Source organism: Rhodofomes roseus (assembly GCF_022264815.1).
Source record: "Rhodofomes roseus strain CIRM-BRFM 1785 chromosome Unknown C8Q71scaffold_4, whole genome shotgun sequence".
Lineage (NCBI taxonomy): Eukaryota > Fungi > Basidiomycota > Agaricomycetes > Polyporales > Fomitopsidaceae > Rhodofomes > Rhodofomes roseus.
In genome coordinates, this window is record NW_025952960.1 from 1,958,855 (window position 1) to 1,980,260 (window position 21,406).

The window sequence follows — 21,406 nt, forward strand, 5'->3', positions numbered from 1 at the left end:
AGGCACGCGACTCTACCATGACCTATGTGCCAGTGGTATACGATTGGCGTGGTCTTGTGAGGATTGAAAGAGGTGAGGGCGGTTCGAGGACGGGACGGCGCGAGTGCCACCAATCACTCAAGCGTAGAGCCCGTCCCAGAGGGTATGTACGTCCTCTCAGGCGGGAAGTCCTTCAGCGGCTCCCTGTACATCCAGCATCAGCGCACCTCACCACACACGGAAAGAGAACGCACGCACGCCCGTACGTCCCACACATCCTCACTACTCTTCTCCAGCCGCCGACGCGCCCACCACTCCGCGCGGCGCCGGATCCACGCGTCGCGGCGCTCCTCGGGGTGCAGGCCCTTGAGCGACATGCAGAACTTGAACTCGGCGAGCTTCGGGCCGCACACGGACATGTGGCCGTAGCGGTAGAGCGAGGTGAGCTGCTTGCCCACGACTGCGCAGGCGAGTCAGCGTGAGTATCCGAAATGAGGATAGAGAGGAGCTGAGGGAGAGGGAGGGGACGCACTGTTGCAGGAGAGAAAGTCGTCAAAGAGCGTCATGCAGCCCGGGATGTCGTCCGCCGTTGGGTGCACCTTGCGGAGGTACGCCTCCTCCTGCGTGACGGCCGTCTCGAAGTCGGTGTTCGACATGTTCGCGGTCTGGTTTCGCGGTCGGCGTCGACAGCGGACGACCCGGGCTCGCGCGGCGGGCGCCCGAGGTCGATCTGCTGGTCACGTGTAGCGCGCTGCGACGCGTCGCGCACAAGCTGACGTAAGTCACGTAACCCAACCCTGGTGCTCGACGCTCGTTCCCGTTCGTCTACAGGCATCCACGCGTGCGATGTGTAGCTTTAGCTGTCCATATTGCACGATTATATTCCGTTCATTGCAGTTGGGGACTCGTCACGATATCCGGACAACATTTTATCTCTGACTTTCAGGAGAAGCGCCTTCAAGACGAGGTTCGGTAACCTCTTAGTAGTACACTCTAGGTCTCTTCTGGGCCCGGGCTTCGCGGAGGACGTTTCGGACCACATTCAGCACCGATCAACGGGGTGGTTAGGCCACATTAGGGGTGATCCGCACCGGAACCGGACGAACTGCAGTAGTCGGGAATAAAGCGACGAGCAAAGTGAGTCTGACGATCCTGTGGTTCGGTGGTCGTGGAGAAGCGACCCGCCCTCTGATATATCTGATCGTTTTCAGTGCGATAATACCGTGTCGGCGACCGTGCAGTCTCCAACTTCAATGGTTCTGGGGCAATCCCGTTTGAAACCCGGTAACGGTTTACCAAGTGGATACCTCTACTTCTCGTTGAACATTGAACAGTCTACACTTCCAGGAGGCGCGGCAGTGTGCTGCTCATCCACACCTCTTGGATGATTGCTAGATCGAACCACAAGCTGTGTTCGTGGTGCAATGTGGTATCTGATCGCCGTTGTTCTGGAAGGCCGGCGCCAGAATTTGTCCGTTGCAAACTTGCAGACTAGTTTGAAAGTTTTTCTGCCTGTTGAGGGGCAATTGGAGGGCCTACATCAGTCGGACAGCCTCGCCCGCCCAACCACTCCAGACGAAGACGAAGATCTGCATAGTCAAATTTTGGTCCGACGGTTGGTCGCACATGGTAGAGGTTCTTCCCTGTTTGCGTATGCTGAATGCTCGCACTTTGTAGCCGATGTGAAGCCCAATCGCAGTTCCCGACTACCCATGGTCCGCCTGTGCTCGTTGTAGCCTCCTGATCATCCGTTGCCTACGATGATCAGCCGTCGCGATCACTCCTACACAGGCGGCGGTTTCGTGTCGTTGTGGTACCTTATCCGACGGCCGCCTTTCGTTCCCATGTTGCTCGGATGAGGAAGGCGACCGAGCTCGGTGCTGGGCGCAAGTATAAATATCGTATGGAAGAGCTGACAATTTTCATCCGCGACTTGCTCAGTGGTTCCCAAACACTCCTTTCTCCCTTGAGAAGACTACGCACTATCGTTCAACCTGTTTGTGGTGTCCTCGCCACGATGCGTGTCTTCCCTGCAGTCATCACTGTCCTGCTCGCTTTCGCCGTCTCGACGCTGGGGTTGCGAGACTACTTCAGGACATGCAGTTCGAACCGTGCGACTAGCGCTTGAGCACAGGACAAGGCAAGGAGGCTGGGAATGAAGTGAGGTCTGACGGGTCTGTACCAGTTCGGCGGCGTGGCTGTGCAGAAGCGACGCGCGCTCTGATCGTCTGCAATGGGATACGCTCTCATGTCGGACATCGTGCGGCCCCCAAGTGATTCTGGGTGGCAATTCCCTAGCAATTCCGTCTCGACAAAGGTTCGTCAACGGGATCGCTCTGGTGCTCGTAGAACGTTGGACCATCTACCCCTCCACTCGGAGTTCGTGTGCTCAACTCGCTCTTGGATGCTCTCATTCGCGGCACGCTACTTGGTGGGCTAGACATGTGCGAGTACAATGCAGCGCTACTATTATGTGTTTCACTCCGGTTTTTTCAGGACGTGCATCATTGCGCGCGCTGCTCCTTCACGTCCCCTGGATGATGGCTAGTAGGTCAATCCACGAGTAGCGCGGCGTACTTGTGGCGTTTGATTGCCGTTGTTCTGGAAGGCCGGCGCCAGAATCTGTGCTCTTCAGAGAAGACTGGTTCCTATACACCGGAGGATCCACCCTCCGTGCTCGGACAGCTATAGCCACCCATCGCCTCCCGATGAAGATCTACACGACCAAGGCCTGCTCTGACCGGTTGTACAATGTATGCACATCGTACGTAGAGGTTCTTCAAGTTCCCAACCGTGTATGCGCATGCTGAATATTCCCACTCCGTAGCCGATGTCTCAAGACTGGGGCCCACTCGCAACCCTGACCTGTGGTAAGTACCTATACTCCGCCTGTGCCCGTTGTTATCTCCTGATCGTTCGTTCCCTACGAGGATCAGCCATCACCCCTACGCAGGCGGCTGTTTCGCATCATTGCAATGCTTTGTCTGAGGACCCCTCCGTGAGGCCTTTCCATTTCCATGCTGCTCGGACGCCCACCCGAGGAAGGTGGGGGTGCGTATAAATGTTGTAAGGCAGAGCTGACAATATTCATCCGCGGCTCGTTGAGTGGTTCCCACCCACGCCTTACTTTTTCTTGAGAATACGCACTACCGTTCAATCTGTGTATCGTATCCTCGCCACGATGCGTGTCTTCCCTGCAGTCATCACCGTCCTGCTCGCTTTTGTCGCCTCGACGCTCGCGTTGAGAGACTACTTTACTCGCGACGACCTTCTGTCCATCGCGCGAGCGTACAAACGCAGCAGCGACCTCGTGCGTATCTCTCCCTCCCACAATCCCGACATGTGCTGTATCCGCTCACCTCGTGAATAGGTCGACATGCTTCTTCCGCGCGACAAGGGATCAGTCTTCTGCATCAACAAGGGCCAAAACAAGCACTTCAAGGATTACCCCTTCGTCACACAGGCGGACACACTGCATAAGGCGGCGAACACGCTTATGACAGAGTGGAACGCGCTACGCAAGGAGAAAAAGAACAAGGAGGCGACGGCGAAGGAGAAGGAGTACAAGGCCGCGCTGAAGAAGTACGAGGCCGCCGCAGCAGGTTTGAAGAAGTTCGAGAAGAATGGGTACGTATCGGCGTCGACCACCCCCTCCCCGCGATTGCAGAGAGGAACTGATGGGGCTCGCCAGATGCACTGCCGGTGGGAAGGTGAATTTCGCCAGCTCGCATAATTGCGGCGGACATGCCTACTTTTGCGAGACGGCGCAGGGCGGCATGACTTGCACCTCGTTGTCCAAGAAGACGCCTCAGTTCGAGGGTGGCGAGTGTTTCGTTTGAGCGAGTATACGACAGGCTTTATGCTTTGCATGATCATATTCTATCTTATTGCCTTAGCCTTTGCTGGATATCTCCTTCAACGCCAATTCACGCTCGTGACTCCTATCATTTGGTTTACTTAGTAGGATCTTAATTTATGCTGAGCAGATGCCGCAGTGCGCACATAAGCAATCAGTTTATCCAAGCGAGGTGGAACAAGGTGCGCCAGGAGGGCGAGGGCCCCGATGCGGACCATAGCCATGTCAAGGCGTGGTCACCGAGGGGTAGTTTGGCGGAGAGGGAGGCGGCGCAGGCTGGGTTCTGAGAGGGACAAGGGACGTCAAAATTGATGTTGTAGTTACTATAGGCTAGCAGTCAGACATGTCCGTGTATATGTGTCTCTTCCTGCTTTGCTATCACAATCTTGTGTGAGTTTCAGCAATGTATGGATTGCTCAGACGGTCGTAGAACTTCCGTCGTAAGTTAGTACCATGAGGAGGACTCGGAGGTCGCAGCTACTCTGAGTCTCATCGACGGGAAACCTTGTCAGCCACCATGTGGATCTCAGATACACACTCCGCTATATATCCGAGTCGCCCACTGTCAACTCACTCTCCAGGACGGCTCCTCCCGTCCGCCCACAATGGGTGCCCGTTCTCCCCTCGACAGCGCAAAAGCCGCGAGGCTCACATCGTACAGGACGTGTTGCGCGTCCGCCTTCGTGAGCGGGCTAAGGTCTGAGTATCCCAGTCCCCCTCGACCGGCCCTAGCAGGGCCCTGGCCTCACAGGCTAGCGCGACGTATCAGAAATACCGCTGCATCCCTCGAGCCCGAAGAAGGAGTAATGTGCGCACACCGATATGGTAACAATAAGACTTCGGCGGTAGTGCTGAGCTGCTGCCTGTGGGTGGGGTCCAAACATGGCGTGTCGGTCGTGACATATGAACCGGAGGGATGGGGTGTAGCTTTGGGACACGTCGCGGGGACAGAGCGGTCATCTTGCTCGTACGTCCTGGCTTCTTCTCGTCGTCGCAGTGCTCGGCTTCGGCTTGAGTGCGCAGACGGATGTGGCGGGGTGTCGGTGTCCTCGAAGGCATCAACTGCATTGGATGACGAGAGTTGTTTATGGCCACTTTGCGTGGATGTCTGCCCATCAGTTCACTTCGCGGCGCGCGAGGCTCGATCCTCGCGAAAACTCGATTCAGACTACTCTTGCGCTGTCGGGTCAAAGCTTATTTTTCCCCTCTTTGCTCTTCGTGAGCTACTATTACTAGTGTTCTTCAGACAGAAGTCCGTGTATGCGCCAGCGGAGCTTTGTCAACGAGCCGGCGATGAGGTGGGTCCTCTATCTGGTTACACCGGTCTGTGAGATGATGACATGGGTTGCCAGATCTGATGTCCGCTCATAATCAAGAAAGTTTGGTTCTATGACTGTCTCGCATTATTGAAGCACTGTCCAAACTGACCTTTGTTGTCGCGTATGTAGGTCTCATTGATATCGTCGCATCTCACGCTTCCATAATTACTGTCATTTTAGGCTCGGCGGGGTAAGTGCCTTGTGGTGAGTCGGACAAATGTGGAGAACCGAGGTTAGAGTTGGACTGCGTTATCGATGCACAGTTGGCTTATTTCCAAGTTCGTTCAGTGCTTCTCTGGCATTGGCGAGTCTTTCGGGCCCCGTGTTACATGCAAATGTCTCTGTATGCGGTAATATATCTTGTCATGCGCATTCCTTTGTACGCTGAGCATCCTTGGTGCCCACTGTCTGTATGCAGGTATGTACCGGCGTGTCAGATCTCTGACGATTCCGAGTTGCTCAGAAGATGCCATCGTCTCCCGTATTACTTACCTATTTATGATCCGCATACAGATACGTGCCGCATCGGTTCACGAGTCCAGCGATGAACACGCGGACCGACCAGTGTGTACAGCGTTTCGTTCGAGACCGCATACACCTCGCGCTTGAGATTGTGGATCCTGCGTAAAAGGACATGCCAGAGCACATGCCTCTGCTCTTCGGTGAGCTGCTATAGCTACATCAATACCTGTATCGCGTGCTGAACCTCGAATAGGGTTGTTGCCTGCTTAGATGTCCCAGATACCGTTGCTACAAAATAGATTCCCGGGCGGTGAGCCCGAAGGACATATGCATGAGGCGATATCCTATTCGGTTTCCCCTATGTTGACCAGCGCCCTAGTAACGGCTACAATAAGGTACAGTCACTAGACTCGTTCGTGCCCCCTCTGAACCATCTACTTGTCGGTATACGCGATAGTGGAAGCATGCTCTACACGTTGGCCGGTGTGATATGCGCCGTGTTGCTCCAACGTTGGCGGCTTGACCCGGTGAGCCATGAATACCAATGACGAGATGTATCGTAGTTGACCCTGACGACCAACTTTGTACAGCTGAGGCGTATCTCAAGCATAGGGCCCTCCCTGCCCGTGCTCTCGTACCTAAGCACGCTCAGGTTCATCTTCCATGCTAAGGAAATGCTCCAGGAAGGGCACGATAACGTGCGCGACATACATTACAGACCGTGTAGGGCTCTGCTCAAATGGTACCCTAGTACCTAGTTTTCAGGCTTGCGATGCATAATCGGTGGGTCGTCGTGGTCAGCGGCGCGAAGATGAACGACGAGCTGCTGGGCCTGAGGATGACCAGATGTCGTTCGATGGAGGCACACCGCCCAAGCTGTGCTCGCAGCCAACTTTGCCGCGATCCACGCCTCAAGCGTTGTGCGCGACTCACCTCCTTCTATTCAGAATTGCTGACTCGCATCCTGATTTAGACATTTACGCACGCCCTGTACCACCTCGCTGCAAAACCAGCGTACACAGGTCTGCTGCGCGAAGAGATTAAACGCGTCGTGAGTGAGGATGAGGATGGGTGGACAAGGGCGGCCCTGGGACGGATGTGGAGGCTGGAAAGCTTCCTCAAGGAGTCACAACGAATGAATGGGGTGTCCCGCAGTGAGTTGTGTCCAGAAGTACCTCCGTCCCCCCTTCTGTGTCCAGCCACTTCCATTCCCCCTTCTGTCCCGCACTCGGCGCTGAGCTCATACTCATTATTAGTGGCCATCCTTCGATTCACCCTACAAGATGTGCTGCTTTCGAACGGAACACTGCTCGCGGCAGGTACGCTCGTGACTGGCGTGATGAGGTCCACCCATCTTGACGAAGCAAACTTCCCGGACGCCGCGACGTTCGATCCTGCGCGCTTCTCGAGTATGAGCGGAGAGGGCAGCAAGAACAGGCGACACTTCGTGGGCACGTCCCCAACGGACATCGGATTCGGCCATGGAAGACATGCGTGGTGCGTGGTTCTTCGCCTGATTCGCCCAGTGTATCCGCGGAGACATAATAACGAGGGTGCGTAGCCTGGGACGCTTCTTCGCAGCGGACGAGCTGAAGATCATGCTTGCGTGCGTCGTGATGCGGTTTGACGTGAAGTTCAGGGAAGAGGGCAAGAGGCCGGAGAACGAGTGGTTCGTGTATGTATGCTACCCTGCGCGGGACGCTCAGGTGTTGTTCATGAAGCGACGTGTGGCGTAGTGCTGACCCAACGAGGAGTGGTAGTAGTCAGTGCGAATACCTTGATATTGAGAGATTCTGTCAAGCGATCTGGCAGATATGGAGTACTGTATGATACAAGTGTAGTCGGGACTCATACGATGAATTACGTGGGCTTGTCAAGATCTATCCATCAGTTCAGCCCGTTCTTCCTAATTGTCGGGTAGCCGAGTCACGAAGTCCGCCAACCATGCATGTCTCGTACTAGGCTGTCATCGATTCATCACTTGTACAGTCCTTCTATAAGTCTGTCTCTCCTGACGTGCGCCGCGTAAGGCAAGGCTGCAGAAATGGGGTGAGCAGCAGTATGTATAGCAGATCCGACGTGCACTCACAAGACACAAGACTCCATAAATATTGATACAGGCGACGGTAAACGACTGAGACAGTCATCCTGGCGTGTCCGGCGTATGTTCAGGCTGATCCTCTCCCTGTGCGCCTCCTCCAGTCTTCGTTTTCCGGTGTTGTGTCTTTGTATGCATACTGTTCATGGTGACCCGCCAGTCCAATAGCTCTTTTTTACCGTGTGCTGTGCTAAGGGTGGACTCAGCTAATCTCTGCTTCGCAACAAACCGTTGTACTACGTACGTCAATATGCCCCGTCCATTGCACACCACTAGCTTCCGCATCATGAGCTCGTCCCACTGATTGCACCGCTCCCGGAATGATGATTCTGTACCGGATAGCTTCCCATATGAAAGCCAGCGAATGTGATCAAAGCCTAGGCATACACCACCCGGTGCGATATTGGCAAAGCACTCTGTCTGCAGCATGTCGTCCAATCGTACCAAGATATTGTCTTCTTCCATCATTGTCAGTGCCCCATCCACGTCATCAGCTGCGTGATTTGCACGGATGGTAAACACAATAGACATGGCCATGAGATGCTTCGAAGTGACCCGAGAGATGATATGAGGAATCCAGGACCACGCAACGAAGGGGTAGTATGGCAGGGTGATTTCCAAATGCCACAAACTTTCAAGGCGTGACAGGTTATAGTGTCGTTCTACTGACATTCATGAGCAGTCAGGCAACCCAAGAGTAAACATGTATGACTCGCCTACAATGGCGTCAACAGTACCGTCACTCACGAGAATGTTAGGTATGATCAGTTTGAGGGCTTCTACCGAAGCGGCACTTGCATCCAGCAAAGTCTGACTTCTGCTGCCCATCGAGAATATATCCACATTGCCGTCCACCCCGAATGCGAGATAGTGCACTCGGGAAGCCTCCTGGATGATTCGCACGAGGAAGTCTTCAACTGCGGGTGCAGCCCATCGTACTTCGAGGCTCTCTAGATTTGCAGAGTTCAGCGGGAGAGAGACAAGAGAAGCTGGGGGATTCTGTGAGCAGTCAACACCGAAGAACCGTAGAAAGCTCAGTCCATGGAGTGCTGAGATGAGGCGGGCCAGCTGGGCGATGCTCGGCACGGTGACATCGGTGATCTCTAAGGTGTGGACGAGGTTGAATGTGGCGAGATATCCAAATCCTTCCATCCTCATCGAGCCAACGGTCCACTCTACATCTTCGATTGCGATCCTCGACAACGCCGGGAGCTTCCCGGCAAGCATGGCGGTAAACAATTCGAGGTGCTGAACCACTGATTGCTGTGCATGACCCGAGATAACGACCTGTTGGACGACACCGCGGAGGCGTGGTCTGTCGCGGAGTGTCCTGGAAAGTAAACGGATGTCGTCCCGGTCACGGAGGTGAACGCGCTGACGGAGATGGTACCACGTGTGATAGTACCAGTCCCTGCACACCAGTGCGCACGATTGAAGAGCCAATAGGTGCGGATTGCCATCCAGAACTGAATAGACGATATCCAGGCCCGCAGCTACATGGTCGATGATGCGTCCGCAGATCTCGGTGGGCAACCGCGGAGCTGGAGCATCCTGAGGTGATCCTCCGAAGGCGGCCGTCCCACTAGTCGCGTATCAGTATGTCTCGTGCATCGCCTCAACTTGACACTCACGTCGAGACACCTTCTTTCATTTCAGTGCAGTTGATGATACACCCGATCCGTCAGTGCAACTTCGTCCGTAGACCTCCGTGAAAGGACAACCAGTTTGCCGCGCAAAGAGGAGCCCACGGGCGTGGAGGAGCCCTACCAACAGCTGATCCTGAGACCACGTCCGTTAAAACGCAAGTGGTTCAAGCATACCTGATCGACTGTAAGCCCGGTGGTTTGACGCCAACGACACGAGCCGTCTTGCAACTCGTCAGCAGCGCGAGGCAATGGTGACCTCTGATGTCTGGCGAGGCTGCCAGCACGTTCTGGGAGGTAGATCATCTCAGCACTACTGAAACATCCACAGCGGTACGAAGTCGCCGCACCGGTAACGTTCGTGGTAAATTTTTGTTACACTAGAAAGTAGCGGCGAGTTGGGGGATTGGGCGGATCTAGTAGTAGAGGGTAGCAGGTGAGATGATGGTAGATATCGTGGTGAGTAGCGCTCACCGGAACATGTAGAAGCATCGCATACAGCGCTACTCACCGGAACATGTAGTTCACACCAACAGGGGTCACATGCACATGTTTCATTGAGACACAGAACACTTACGGGCGAGTCGTCGTCCAATACATAACGCACGATCGTCAAGTAGTAGCTACTTTGAGGCTGTCTTTGCATAGAACATGTGAGATCGAAGCTTAGTAGGCGATGATGTCCTCGCGCTTGTTCAGCAGCCTACCCTCCGTACCGCCTTCCACCATGATAACTTGGCCGGAGAGACGTGTCCGAACACGGCGGTCGACGCCACGAAGACAACCTGAGACGCGACGTCCTCTGGCGTAGCGACTTTCTTGAGCGGCATGCTAGGGAAAGTGGGTTAGATACGTAATCACCGGCAGTACAATTGATAGACGGCTTACGTCGCCAGCGCGTGGTAACTAATATCAGGTTGCTTCAGGGCATGTTCGGCCATGGGGGTCTTGACCCACCCTAGGGCTCGTAGGAACGCTGCTCGGGTACGGTGGCACTAGAACCTTTACTCACCGGGAACGATGCAGTTCACTCGCCCGCGTGGGGCGATTTTGACGATCTCATTCTTCAGCGACATTGTAAAGTCATACATCATTCCTGTGTTGGCATAGTCATCACTCTGCACCACTAGTAGAAGAATCCACCAACAGTGCAGACCACTTTTGGTCGCAGAGTAGTCGGCATGGCCAATCTCGCCATATTTGCCCGCAGTACTGCCTTCTCCTTCTGCTCGGATGTCGCTCCTACCAGTTATTTGAGGTACTCCCTGACGACCAGGAAGGTAGATGTCATGTTAGACGCGAAAGTCGACTCCCACTGCGCGAGCGACGTCTCCGCAACAGGCACATCTGCCGGCGGGTAGTACCCATGATTCGCGATCTGCACCTGCACTGGACCAAATGGGCACCCCTTGAGTGCATCGAACATACGCAACACGTCTTCCTCCTTGCTGAGGTTCGCTTGCGCCGACTGCACACCGTGACGGGAAGGACCATAGTCGGCTCGAGGGTTGACGACGTGGAGTTATAGTGAGTACTCGAGTAGAAAGTGACATTCGCTCAGCATTCTGTCCCATATTAGATGTGTGGCAAAGGCATGCAGACGGTGGGGTTGCCTTGAGTAACTCTTTTTGGTCAGCAACGGAGACTAGACGAATTCAGACCCTCGCAGGAGCAGGGAGGAGGAGCCACCGGCCGATAGCGCACGCGTCTCTCGACTTCTTGACGGCGACAAGACCTTGCAGTCGCAAGGTAATGCATGAGCTGTCATCGAATCATACGAACGACTTCTACTGAACTACTGACGGACTGGAACCTAAACCCATCAGTAGAAGTATGCTGTTCATTCGAAGAATCTTCGCACATCATGATTGACTAGTCTAGGATATGCAGGACTTGCTTTAAGATCTCGTCTCTGAACGAGCGCACATACTGTTCGTCGAACTGATCATTCGTCTATGCGCATCCGTCGTCAGCACATCGAGTCGCGTCAGCCGTACGAGACCGCTTACCATGAGCTGCACATGTATCTTCGAGCGCATTGTCCACACGTGGCAAGACCTAGTCATGATGTCAGCAACCACGCTAGGCAGGAGTCGCGCAAGTGCGCCCACGTACGGGACTGGGGCGGTCAGCCTCTCGCCAACCGCAAATCCCATGGCCTCGATAACCGGACCCTCCGCCTCCGCGGCATCGTCTCGATACCACTCGTCCAGCACCCAGTCTTCAATGAGCCCTATGTTCGAGATGACAGCGCAATACGGGTTGCTCGATACGACGGGCTCGACAGGCGGTGCGAGCACGGTAGAAGCCGCGCAGACGTGCGGTAAATGCGGGTTCCGCTGGTACTCGTCGTAGTAAGCCTTGAAGCCGCGCATAGTTGCGAGCAGGCGGCCCTTGGGCGAGTCCGGCTCCGCGGAGAGGATGTCCGCGACGGGGACAGAGGCCGGGACCCACGAGATGGCGGAAACGAAGTGGCCTTTGCCATCGTGAGGGGGTACTTGGTAGCGCCGCTGGTGCGCCATGCTGATTCAAGATAGGTAAGCTTACAAAAACTGCAGAAAGAGTTGGAGGAGCTCACGGTATCATAGGGTTCATGACACGGGCGTCGCGTACTGAAGGGTCGGTTGTGTCGTTGAACGATAGAATAGCAAGTTTATGCGCAGCTTCGAGGAGATGCGTCACAGTAAAACCGGCAGCCTTTGTGGCCTTGACGACCCGCGCCGTCTGGTCCTCGTCCAGCACCACGATGGCCTTCACAACTTCAGCGGGGGTTCCGAGTGCCATACGCTGGGGCGTGAGGGAGAGCACGCGCTAGTGATCGCGTTCGCTATCAGGCTACGTTCAAGCTCACTGGTATGCGAAGTGAGTGACGCACCGCTGGGTTCGCATGCTCTCTCGCGATCTTCTGCATGAGGGCTATGCCCTCCGTGTCCCAGTTTGGGCGGGGCCCACCTGTCGCTGTCACAGGGCCTATGGGCAAGTTTTCTGCCTCTGTGCCCCACACGAGCGTCTCGAGAGGCTCGTGAGCAGGATTCGACATCCATTCGAGCACCAGCGAGAACGCATTGAGCGTAGACCGAGCGTCCGAGATGCTATGCGGGCTATGAAACACGACGGACACTTCGTCATCCTTCAGCTTCCCATCGACGCCGTCGGGCGTAGTGGCGGGAAAGCGGGCGAGGAAGCAGCGGAAGATGAGTTCGCGCCCGCTTGGGAGGACATAGGGTAATCGTGTCTTCACGACCTTTGAAACGAGGTCATCTGCATTCATGCGGTCGGGTAGCACGGCAACGGCATCCTCGGCCCAATCTAGCGCGTCCCGGGCGGATTGTACCGGCGCGTAGACCCAGGAGCGGAATCGCGGATCATGGATACCTTCCTCTAGGGCAGATGCAATAAGCGGGCTTGTGAATCTGAGCGACAATACTGGTCAGTATTGTAGTAGAGGGCGTATAATTCACGAAGGACCTACCTCAGGTGTGCAATTGCATACCGGAGTCTAGACGCTACTTCGTCGAATGGAAGCGAGGTACGAAGCCTAAGACCATAGGCCATGTCAACAATCCTGTGGAGTCGGGGTGAGCAAGTGAGGATGCATAAAGAGCATCTGATGACGAACCCGTCTGCCCACCGACCGAATTGATCAGACACCAGCTCTGACGCTAACAGAGGTCTACAACGTCGACCATCAGTCTCTTCTTTTGCATGCAGCGATGACATCTCGAGAGCCTACCTGGTGTAAAGGGTGTTTCCGTCACGAGTGATGGTGGTCCATGACGGCTCGTTCTCTAGTGGATGCATTCTGCACTTCGTACCGTCTTTACGAGGATCTGACGCACAAGTTGAGAGAGTAGTAGTGGCCCAAGGATAATTCAGTTGGTAGTGCAGCTAGATAGTGCTGTCGTTCAATGGGGGTAGCGAGCTTCACGGTCGAGACCAAGGGCAGTCCGAGCAAGTTTGCGGTACCATTCCTGTCTTTATAGCAGGCTGCACGCGACATAGTGCCGTGGCCGACTTCATGCCGCCAACTTGAAGGTGACTCAAGCCCGTGTGTTCCCGCTGTGGATGGCATCGCTTCAGGTCAAACTGTCATGGGGTCACGCAAAGAGTTCCGCTTGAAGCGCTAGCAGTGTAGCTGTGCCGATGACATGCTGTACGCATTAAAGTGATATGTCATCAAGGTTATAACCCCATTCAGTGCTGTGAAACATCGAGTCGGAATCCGCGTTGTCTACTTACGATGAGTCAGTACAATGCACATGCACAAACGCTGTGACGTGCCCAGCGCTCTGCGGCGCGCATGACGCCGACACTCACATTTGTTTATCGTATCGCCTGCGTCGCCATTGTGGCGCCGCGAAGGTGTCTGTCTGTCTTCAGTAATACAAATTAAATCGACATGTCGCTCCGAAGCATGTTCAAGGAGTCTGGGAGGAGATACGTGAACGCACCAACTTAAGACTTATCCCACGCATTCCCAGACGTCTGGCTAGCGACTTGCACTTAGCACGGGCGAGGCGGTGGCAGCTTTGCCGTACTCAGTGAGAGGGTCATTGCACGCGTGTTCCACTGCATGCGTGGTCAGCATGACAGCAGGTGGTGCTGCGGCTGGCCGCTGGATGAAGGCAAGAGTTGACGGCGACATGGCCACGTCGCGGCGGTACTGATGGACTGAGGAGGAGGAGGAGGAGGAGGAATCCATTTAGCCACCGGCTGTAGGCGCACGTGCGATCCTCAGCGTCTTGACGGTGACAGCGCTCACTATTTACAACACCACGACCCATAGTACTACCGGCTACACTACCATGAACAGTACAAGACATCATCCAATCATCACCATCTTCGACAGGCCCCTAGAGACCACCTCTTCCGACGCGGCCGTCCGAGAGCACGCCTTGGCCCACGAGCCACACATGGCTGGGCGGGATTTCCGTGTTAAAACCAGGGAGGAAAAATACTGAAAAACCTCCAGGCATCAGTGGCGGTCCCCCGTCCATCTGATATAACTCACACAGTTCCAGGCGAAAGTCGGCCGACATTTGTTGCCATATTTGGGCAACCGGTCGTCTGTGTGGCTGTACACTGTGTTTATCCTCCAACGGGCTACAACTGTGCACCCACAGGCTCGGACTGCTCTCCGGCCGCCGAGTTAGACGTGCTACCATTGGGAGGTACATGCCTTACGGTCAATCATCCGTACTTGTCTATTGCGCAATATTGACTGCAACGGCTGACCGTGCTACTAGTTCTGCATGCGATGGAGGTTCAACCGTGTTGGTACCGTCGCTTGATCAAGCTTGAGATCTGAGAGCTTGCCCACACCACCCAGCGAGCGTTATTCCATGGCAGCACCGGGCGTAATCGGCGACGACCGTCTTCATGCTGCATCGGCAGCGATATATGTCTAATTCCATGCCAGTGGTGCGTCCAAGTTGAACAGGGTACGCCGCCGCATTGGATAGTGGTGCTCACGTCGCAGTGATCTAGAATTCGTGATGAGCCGAAAGTACGGATGTACTACAAATCGAATAACCGTGCTGCCTCTCCTCCCGGCTCCTATCTCGAAGCGTCCAGGTTGCGGACAACACCGTGACGATGAATGTCATGGTCAACTTGACAGGGCGGGCCGGGGCGGGCCGTCTGAGAACGACATCAGGCTAAGGGACAAGTCACCCCTTCCGACTCGCTACATACTGCTCACAGTTGTAACTGCTCCTATGGCGCGTGAGTGTCCGTCTGATCTTTTCAGGTGCCGCCTGTGAACTTGACTTCACACAAAATCCCCTATAACTCCACAGCCGTGACTCCCAGGCGATGTCGGGCCCACTGGACGTATCCAGCACATCATGCCCCTCATCGGTCTGGTCATCACTGTCGCAACCCTATGGTTCATCGGCGCATTGTCTGTTCAGGGAGCGGCCTACTATGCAGACGGTGTCAGTACAAATGGAACGGGGCCTGTGGTCGACGTTGGCTACGCCGCATTCCTAGGAAATGCATCTGTGCCCGGTGTACACTTCTTCGGCGGGATACGCTACGCACAACCGCCTCTTGGCGAACTACGCTGGCGTCCGCCCGCTGCGCTGAATGAGACATCAACGACGGACAAGAGCGTCACTGACGCACAGTGGTTCGGAGACATTTGCCTGCAACAGCCTGCCCAGTTGGGCTTCGGATCCGACGGTATGTGTCCTGAGTTCGCGTCGAAAACTCTAGACTAGTGCTGATTGTGACTACCAGACTGTCTGACACTCAATGTGTGGAAGCCTGCACATGCGCGCGCGGGTGACAATCTGCCCGTGGCTCTGTACATACATGGCGGTGGAAATTATTACGCGGTAAGTCAGCGACCTGTGTCGCAAGAGGTCCGCCTCATGAGAAACCTTATCCATAGAGCGCGCAAGGGTTTCCTATGGCGACCTGGGTCCAGGGAAGTGGCGGGGACATTGTTGCGGTCAACATTCAATACCGCCTCGGCCTACTCGGCTTCCTCGCATCCGACGTGCTCATGGAGAACGGTACGGCCAACGTTGGGCTACTGGACCAGCGTGCAGCAATCCAATGGGTGCAACGGTACACAGATGTATGATCCACTATGTTGAGCAATGCTCACACGCTGGCACTGGAATAGGCATATCGCTGCATTCGGTGGCAACCCTGACCATGTCACCGTCGTCGGCGAAAGTGCCGTATGTCATGTCCTCACACTTTCTCGTAGGGTCATTGCTGATGTTTCGTGTGGTCAGGGTGCAGCAGATATCGTGTATCAGATGATAGCTTACGGAGGGCAAGGCGAGGCACCATTCCAAGCCGCGGTGAGCCCCACCGTTGTACTTCGAAACGCAGTACTCAAGACTTCTGCTTACAGATCACCCAGAGCATTGGCACAGACCCGATCCCTGACTCCACCACATACGAGTACTGCTTTGCGAACGTGGCCGCGACTGTTGGCTGTCCTGACAACTCTACGGAGACGATGCCTTGTCTCCGTGCTGCACCATTGTCTGCGATCGTTGCCGCTGTGAACGGCAAGCCGAGCGCATGCAAATATTTGCCGATCATCGACGAAGATTTTCTCCCCGACTACCCCTCGACTCTCATTCGAGAGGGCAAATTCCACAAGATGCCATTCATTGGGGGACATTGCACGGACGACGGAAGCATCTTTGTAGGCGCTCCGAGTGGAATCACGAACACTACCGACGGCTTCATCGCTGCTCTTCGAAGGCGATATACGACACTGGTGCGCAAGGATTGACTTCATAAGAATGTCGCTGATGCTTTGGTAGTCGAACTTCACTGCCGCTCGAGTCGCGGAGCTATATCCCGCGGACGAATTCAACTCGACATACGAGCGAGCGAAGACGGCCTTTGGCGATACTGTGATTACATGCCAGTACGTACCATGCAGAATCACGAAGTATACCATCCCCCCATATCTGATTCGTCTTCATCAGAGACTGGTTCATTGCTAAGAAGTTGCAGAGTGAAGGCATCGCAGCAGTGTACAACTACCGCTGGAATACTCCGGACCCTGTGCAATTGGCCAAAAATACATGGGAAGGTGTTATGCACACATCCGATTTGTTCTTCCTGTTCAATGGGACAAAGTGCGTGGCCCCAACCAAGTCGGTTTAACTCGGTTTCCCTGCTGATCGTTTCGTCGCAGCTCTGGACCGTATCCAGGCGTTGCCTCGAGTTTTGCTCCATTTAACGCGTCCGAGCAGGCACTTTCGACAGAGGCCACAGGGTATTGGACGTCGTTCTCTCGGTCCTTCAATCCTGCTGCGCACGTGGCCATCGACGCATCCACCGGAGCGCTCTCTCCCGCACCTCTGTGGCCGGCGTCGACCTCAGGTCGGCTAGTGATTCAGGAAGGTGAAGGAGAGACACGCATGGAAGCGTTCCCCCTAGAGTACGAAGAGCGATGCCTGTTTTGGAACGAAGTTGGGCCCGAGATTCACTTATGAGGCTTTGCTCGTACTGCATGTATGCGTACTCGTCATAATGACATCGAGTCTCGAGATGCGAAGCATACCGTGCAAGAGCTACCCCGAGCACTGAGAGCTCAAATGAGCACTGCTGACAACGAGACATCAGGCCTCAAAACTAACACGACACTGCACCTGGCTAACGATCGACCTCTCAAAATCACACGTTGCTAATGAAGGCGCAGAGAGCGTAGGTTGAGACTACGCCAGAGTGGTTGATCCTGCATTATCGGTACATTCGTCGAAAGATCGAAGTAGTGGGTATGAGTGCGTATGTCAGAGCGAGTGGGTACAAGCAAAAGCCTGATGCTGTGCGAGCGTCGAATCGGTGACTACGAAGTTGCTAAGTATTTTATGGTATCTATGTGAATACGATAACAAGAGAATTCGGTGGGTTGGGTGGTACAACGAAAGCAATAAGTTATATGATCGTGGCAGGATTTGTCACTGATCGTAGTAGGAGTAGAACAAAGGGAACAGAGAGCGAGATCCCATTACAACAAATGCGCATCATAAGGTCGTCAAGAAAACATACGGATCGTTCATTATATGATGGTGAGTGGCGTGTTTGCCAGGTATTTGCAGGTCTCCTGCTGATTTAGCTCAGGCCTACAGAATGGATGAGCACTTCGGCCTTCGCCGAACGTGGGGTAGCGGTGCAATCGAAGGGCCCAGGGTGACTAAACACACCTCTCAGTATCGACTTCCCAGACACATTGGCTAGCGGGCACATACCTGATGATCCCGGTAGTGTAGTCATCATCTCGAATATCACGCTCTTCTTGTGTCGTGATATTGAACGCCGCCAAGATCTGTGCGACGGCAAGAAATATGCACGTGTCCGCGAGATACAAGCCTATATTCGATCTGATGAGTACCTTCGCAAAGTTGCTGATAGACCGGTTATGTATGCGTACCGGGGCACGAGCTATGCAGGGTCGGCGTTCAGTCCATTGTCACTTTAGTGCAATGCAAATGCTTACCGTCTACCGAAACCCCATATGATCTTGCGCGGGTCCGTCTCAGCAGCGTTCTTCTCTGAGGCAATGAACCGATCTGGGTTGAACACCTCGGGCTGCGCATATGTATCCGGATCATGCAGCATTTGCCTGAAACCAATGAGCATGAAGCTTCGTACGTCTACTGAAACGCTCACCAAATGTTCGCCACCACGATAGTACCTTCACGGAGGTAGAAGCCGTCATGTACGTCATCCTGCTGCAAGCGATGCGGCATGCCTAGGTCCCCAAAATTAGCTTCGCACACGAAGACACCGAAATCACCGAGTACCTAGAGGAACCGCCGACTTCCATCTGAGCACTTCGGATACAATGGCATCGATGTAGGGAAGATTGGGCCGGTCCTGCAATAAGGGCAGTCTGTCGTTTCCGACAGCGCGCTCGATCTCCTCCTGAGCTCTCTTCTGGATCTCGGGATACTTTGCCATAGCGTGGAAGAAAGTCGTCACAGCGGAACTAGTCTATACGCGACGGTCAAAGCTAATGAGCGCCAGTGAAACAAAGTGTATGAACGTGGTACTGACCGAGTCAACAGCACCTTTCGAATGCATAGCAGTGAGACTACGTATTTCGTCGGAAGACTGACGGTTTACTCACCAACATAGAGTGACGACGCCGCTGTCTTGACGAGTTCCTCTCGATCGGCATCGGGAGACTCGCCAAGGCAAAGGGATACAAACGAGGGGAAGGTGCTGCCTTTCGCCTAGTGGCGATAACATTCAGTAATTAGCGGATGAGGCTTAGCGGAATAAGCGCACTATCTCTTGCTTCGCATATTCGTATGGAGTATCCAGCAACGTGTTAAGATCGCGTTTGTAGGTCTTCGCTGACTTCTTCCACCCTGAGCCCGGTATCCATGACGGAACGTACTGCACTATGTAAACGATCAATATGTTGCCTGCAGGACTAGGACGACGGGATACATACAGATAGGAAGGAGGTCGACCAGGTAAGAGCCGGGCAACAGTCCAGAAGAGAATTCGGGCATTGCGACGCGGGCGATGTCCACAAAGGTATTGTCGTCTTCGCGAAGGTCGTAGCCATAAAGTATCATCAAGGTCGTGGCAGCTACAGTCCTGTGATTTCGTGAGCCACAGACAATGCGAGCGAATGGGATTACACGCATACCTTACAACCTGATCCACGATCTTGTTGGGGCTCTGCATGATACGAGGCAAGAAGCGAGTGATTTGAACGTTCATGATAGGCTCGAATGCGACGACGCTGGCGCGACTGCCAAGAGCAGGGGCAAAGAGTTGACGGGTCTCACGCCAACGAGGACCAAAGGGAAGTAAGGCCGTCATGCGGTCCCACCCAACCAGCCGTCCCAAGAAGGTCAAGCGAGGTCTATCCGAGTACATTGAGGTCTTCCGCCCAAGCATGTCGACTGCCGTCTGGTGCGAACCCACGATGACCAAGGGCTGCCCCAAGAGGTCGAGCTGCATGATGTTACCTAGTACGACCCTTCCGTGAGCGAGAACAAGATTTTACTAGTGAATGATGCTCACCCCACCGTGTGCTCCATTGCGCGAAGGCGATCCAAGGTTGGGACGTAGGCAGATCCAGTAAGTTACCGATGAATGGCCAACCTGCTGGACCTGGCGGCGCCAAGTGGGGACGTCTGTACCTCAGAGCCATCACGAACCCAAACAAAGCAACGGCAAGGACGAAGTGAACAACATTGACAGGAAAGTACATGGCTAGAAACAAGGCTCCCACTGACGAACTGGGAACCGGGGGATGCGAGTAGGGTGAAACCGGTCTAGCGATGCTAGACTAGAGTACTTATAGCACACATCACGTCGAGACAAGCCGAACTGACAGTGATGGGTCTCGCAAGAGGCCGGACCGTTTCATTTGTGGTGCTGGGGCTGCGGACAGGGGCTGTCCGGAAACGGAATACGAGGAGGACCGCGCAGCTGGTACCAAGTTGGTACACCGCAACCAGCCGCAACCCCTTGGCTCATGGATCAGTCTGAACTGAGACAAAACAGCTCCATGTCTTCTGGCGCGATACAGGCACCGGGTCTGATCCACCCGCCACATTTCATCAGCGCGGCCCCGATAAATCAGTCTACATCATTTTGCATGACTGACCAGGACTGACCGCGCACATGTACCTTGTGTGTCAACGGCCAGGACGGTCCCCCACGGTGGGTTACGTATGGCAAGCACGGTCGCGGCTGTCCTCATCGCCAAGCGCGGCTCCGTCCAACTCGGGTAGTTTGCGGGTAGTCGCCGATGGACTGAGGAAGCCAGCGTGTCGCGCACTAGCAGCGTTACTCGGGACATTGTCCGCACGTGGGGCGCGCAGCGACGACCGTTTGGTATCACAGAAGCACCGACAAGCCTATTGGAAAGAGTATGGGAGAGATCCAGAAAAGATGCAGACGATCAGGCGTCTTAACGCGGCCTCTTTGACCCAGAGGACCGGTCCCGCAACTACGCGCCGAGTCGGCTGCTGCAAAGCGATGTTCAGATGTTGTCCAGGAGATCTCGCCGCCCCCTGACAACAGCGGAGCTGAGAGATGGAACTTTCGCATGTCATGACGTGTAAAATGCGCCAGATTCGGATCGAGCTGCGATCGAGCTGCGAAGTCACTCGCATACGGGGTGGTATGCTAGGTATGCTGGCAGCCGTTCTCGTCCGTGTGGGAGTCGCTCCATAGAGAATGATGAACGTGTCAGGTCTTGCTACTCCGGTTGGGTCCTGAAAGATCTCGGACGGACGCAGACTCTGCTAAACACCGAACGAAACCCCGAAGCGATCCGCTCGGCTCGTTTGAAGTCCAGCTCCCTGACTCACTTCGCGGGTGTCGTGCCAAAAGGTTTTGAAGATTGAGGAGCGATCCACGATGGCAATTGATACGAGAAGAACAATGGGACCTTGAAATCATAGCGAGCGATCTTCAGGCAAAGACAAGTGAGTCGGAACCAGCAGTGATACGACCAGAGCGGCCTCACCTACTGACGACCTTGCTCGAAAATCCCTGAGCCTTGCGCCGAGTCTCGCGTCGGCCGACTGCCACGATGTCAAGA

The 21,406-nt window shown here is 54.7% G+C and overlaps 9 protein-coding genes across 9 annotated transcripts; 4 read left to right on the forward strand and 5 right to left on the reverse strand.

Annotated features, from left to right (window-relative positions):
• Positions 1–113: 113 nt before the first annotated feature.
• Positions 114–635, reverse strand: C8Q71DRAFT_701697 (uncharacterized protein; the record flags this gene model as incomplete). Its single annotated transcript, XM_047920200.1, has 3 exons — positions 114–183; positions 238–439; positions 512–635. 3 exons carry the CDS (start codon positions 633–635, stop codon positions 114–116), a joined length of 396 nt encoding a protein of 131 aa, XP_047782578.1.
• A 2,525-nt stretch (positions 636–3,160) lies between these two features.
• Positions 3,161–3,818, forward strand: C8Q71DRAFT_854962 (uncharacterized protein; the record flags this gene model as incomplete). Its single annotated transcript, XM_047927128.1, has 3 exons — positions 3,161–3,289; positions 3,350–3,606; positions 3,671–3,818. 3 exons carry the CDS (start codon positions 3,161–3,163, stop codon positions 3,816–3,818), a joined length of 534 nt encoding a protein of 177 aa, XP_047782579.1.
• Positions 3,819–4,293: 475 nt separating this feature from the next.
• Positions 4,294–5,526, forward strand: C8Q71DRAFT_743503 (uncharacterized protein). The gene is made up of 2 exons (XM_047922891.1): positions 4,294–5,133; positions 5,188–5,526. Exons 1-2 carry the CDS (start codon positions 4,441–4,443, stop codon positions 5,191–5,193), a joined length of 699 nt encoding a protein of 232 aa, XP_047782580.1. The 5' UTR covers positions 4,294–4,440; the 3' UTR covers positions 5,194–5,526.
• A 962-nt stretch (positions 5,527–6,488) lies between these two features.
• On the forward strand, positions 6,489–7,352 carry C8Q71DRAFT_701994 (cytochrome P450; the record flags this gene model as incomplete). The annotated part of the gene is made up of 4 exons (XM_047920220.1): positions 6,489–6,536; positions 6,590–6,770; positions 6,873–7,113; positions 7,178–7,352. Coding segments are annotated over 4 exons (645 nt in total), but the record flags the coding sequence as incomplete, so codon positions are not given.
• Positions 7,353–7,621: 269 nt separating this feature from the next.
• C8Q71DRAFT_439540 (uncharacterized protein) lies at positions 7,622–9,450 on the reverse strand. Its single transcript, XM_047918553.1, has 5 exons — positions 9,346–9,450; positions 8,431–9,296; positions 7,959–8,376; positions 7,706–7,904; positions 7,622–7,652 (listed from the first exon to the last, which is right to left on the reverse strand). The coding sequence occupies exons 1-4, from the start codon at positions 9,363–9,365 to the stop codon at positions 7,760–7,762; spliced, it is 1,449 nt and encodes a 482-aa protein (XP_047782582.1). The 5' UTR covers positions 9,366–9,450; the 3' UTR covers positions 7,622–7,652; positions 7,706–7,759.
• A 573-nt stretch (positions 9,451–10,023) lies between these two features.
• On the reverse strand, positions 10,024–10,921 carry C8Q71DRAFT_795004 (uncharacterized protein; the record flags this gene model as incomplete). Its single annotated transcript, XM_047925585.1, has 7 exons — positions 10,024–10,065; positions 10,107–10,188; positions 10,246–10,315; positions 10,370–10,453; positions 10,514–10,569; positions 10,620–10,857; positions 10,909–10,921. 7 exons carry the CDS (start codon positions 10,919–10,921, stop codon positions 10,024–10,026), a joined length of 585 nt encoding a protein of 194 aa, XP_047782583.1.
• Positions 10,922–10,931: 10 nt separating this feature from the next.
• Positions 10,932–13,451, reverse strand: C8Q71DRAFT_439728 (uncharacterized protein). Its single transcript, XM_047918556.1, has 9 exons — positions 13,091–13,451; positions 12,977–13,030; positions 12,830–12,922; positions 12,233–12,770; positions 11,936–12,168; positions 11,473–11,880; positions 11,367–11,415; positions 11,255–11,310; positions 10,932–11,193 (listed from the first exon to the last, which is right to left on the reverse strand). The coding sequence occupies exons 1-9, from the start codon at positions 13,156–13,158 to the stop codon at positions 11,145–11,147; spliced, it is 1,548 nt and encodes a 515-aa protein (XP_047782584.1). The 5' UTR covers positions 13,159–13,451; the 3' UTR covers positions 10,932–11,144.
• Positions 13,452–15,132: 1,681 nt separating this feature from the next.
• C8Q71DRAFT_890863 (carboxyesterase) lies at positions 15,133–17,327 on the forward strand (the record flags this gene model as incomplete). Its single annotated transcript, XM_047928654.1, has 9 exons — positions 15,133–15,540; positions 15,598–15,695; positions 15,752–15,930; positions 15,989–16,046; positions 16,104–16,172; positions 16,226–16,600; positions 16,647–16,777; positions 16,815–16,967; positions 17,027–17,327. The coding sequence occupies exons 1-9, from the start codon at positions 15,204–15,206 to the stop codon at positions 17,325–17,327; spliced, it is 1,701 nt and encodes a 566-aa protein (XP_047782585.1). The 5' UTR covers positions 15,133–15,203.
• A 329-nt stretch (positions 17,328–17,656) lies between these two features.
• C8Q71DRAFT_439600 (cytochrome P450) lies at positions 17,657–20,195 on the reverse strand. Its single transcript, XM_047918554.1, has 13 exons — positions 19,876–20,195; positions 19,496–19,820; positions 19,295–19,443; positions 19,126–19,241; positions 18,965–19,070; positions 18,892–18,905; positions 18,639–18,828; positions 18,505–18,586; positions 18,332–18,457; positions 18,266–18,276; positions 18,084–18,204; positions 17,884–18,028; positions 17,657–17,795 (listed from the first exon to the last, which is right to left on the reverse strand). Exons 1-12 carry the CDS (start codon positions 20,063–20,065, stop codon positions 17,947–17,949), a joined length of 1,512 nt encoding a protein of 503 aa, XP_047782586.1. The 5' UTR covers positions 20,066–20,195; the 3' UTR covers positions 17,657–17,795; positions 17,884–17,946.
• Positions 20,196–21,406: the final 1,211 nt, after the last annotated feature.

Bases quoted from the DNA above. Each gene is read 5' to 3' on its own strand.
- C8Q71DRAFT_743503 (XM_047922891.1), top strand. From the start codon at position 4,441: ATGGGTGCCCGTTCTCCCCTCGACAGCGCAAAAGCCGCGAGGCTCACA.
- C8Q71DRAFT_439540 (XM_047918553.1), bottom strand. From the start codon at position 9,365: ATGAAAGAAGGTGTCTCGAC. The intron at 9,297-9,345 runs GTGAGTGTCAAG...ATACGCGACTAG, and splicing joins ATGAAAGAAGGTGTCTCGAC to TGGGACGGCCGCCTTCGGAG. The intron at 7,905-7,958 runs GTACGTAGTACA...GTCCACCCTTAG, and splicing joins AATGGACGGGGCATATTGAC to CACAGCACACGGTAAAAAAG.
- C8Q71DRAFT_439728 (XM_047918556.1), bottom strand. From the start codon at position 13,158: ATGCATCCACTAGAGAACGAGCCGTCATGGACCACCATCACTCGTGAC. The intron at 11,416-11,472 runs GTACGTGGGCGC...CATCATGACTAG, and splicing joins AGGCTGACCGCCCCAGTCCC to GTCTTGCCACGTGTGGACAA. The intron at 11,194-11,254 runs GCAAGTCCTGCA...TCGAATGAACAG, and splicing joins TTCAGAGACGAGATCTTAAA to CATACTTCTACTGATGGGTT.
- C8Q71DRAFT_439600 (XM_047918554.1), bottom strand. From the start codon at position 20,065: ATGTACTTTCCTGTCAATGTTGTTCACTTCGTCCTTGCCGTTGCTTTG. The intron at 19,242-19,294 runs GTATGTATCCCG...TCGTTTACATAG, and splicing joins GGTCGACCTCCTTCCTATCT to TGCAGTACGTTCCGTCATGG. The intron at 18,029-18,083 runs GTATGTGCCCGC...AGGTGTGTTTAG, and splicing joins TACACTACCGGGATCATCAG to TCACCCTGGGCCCTTCGATT.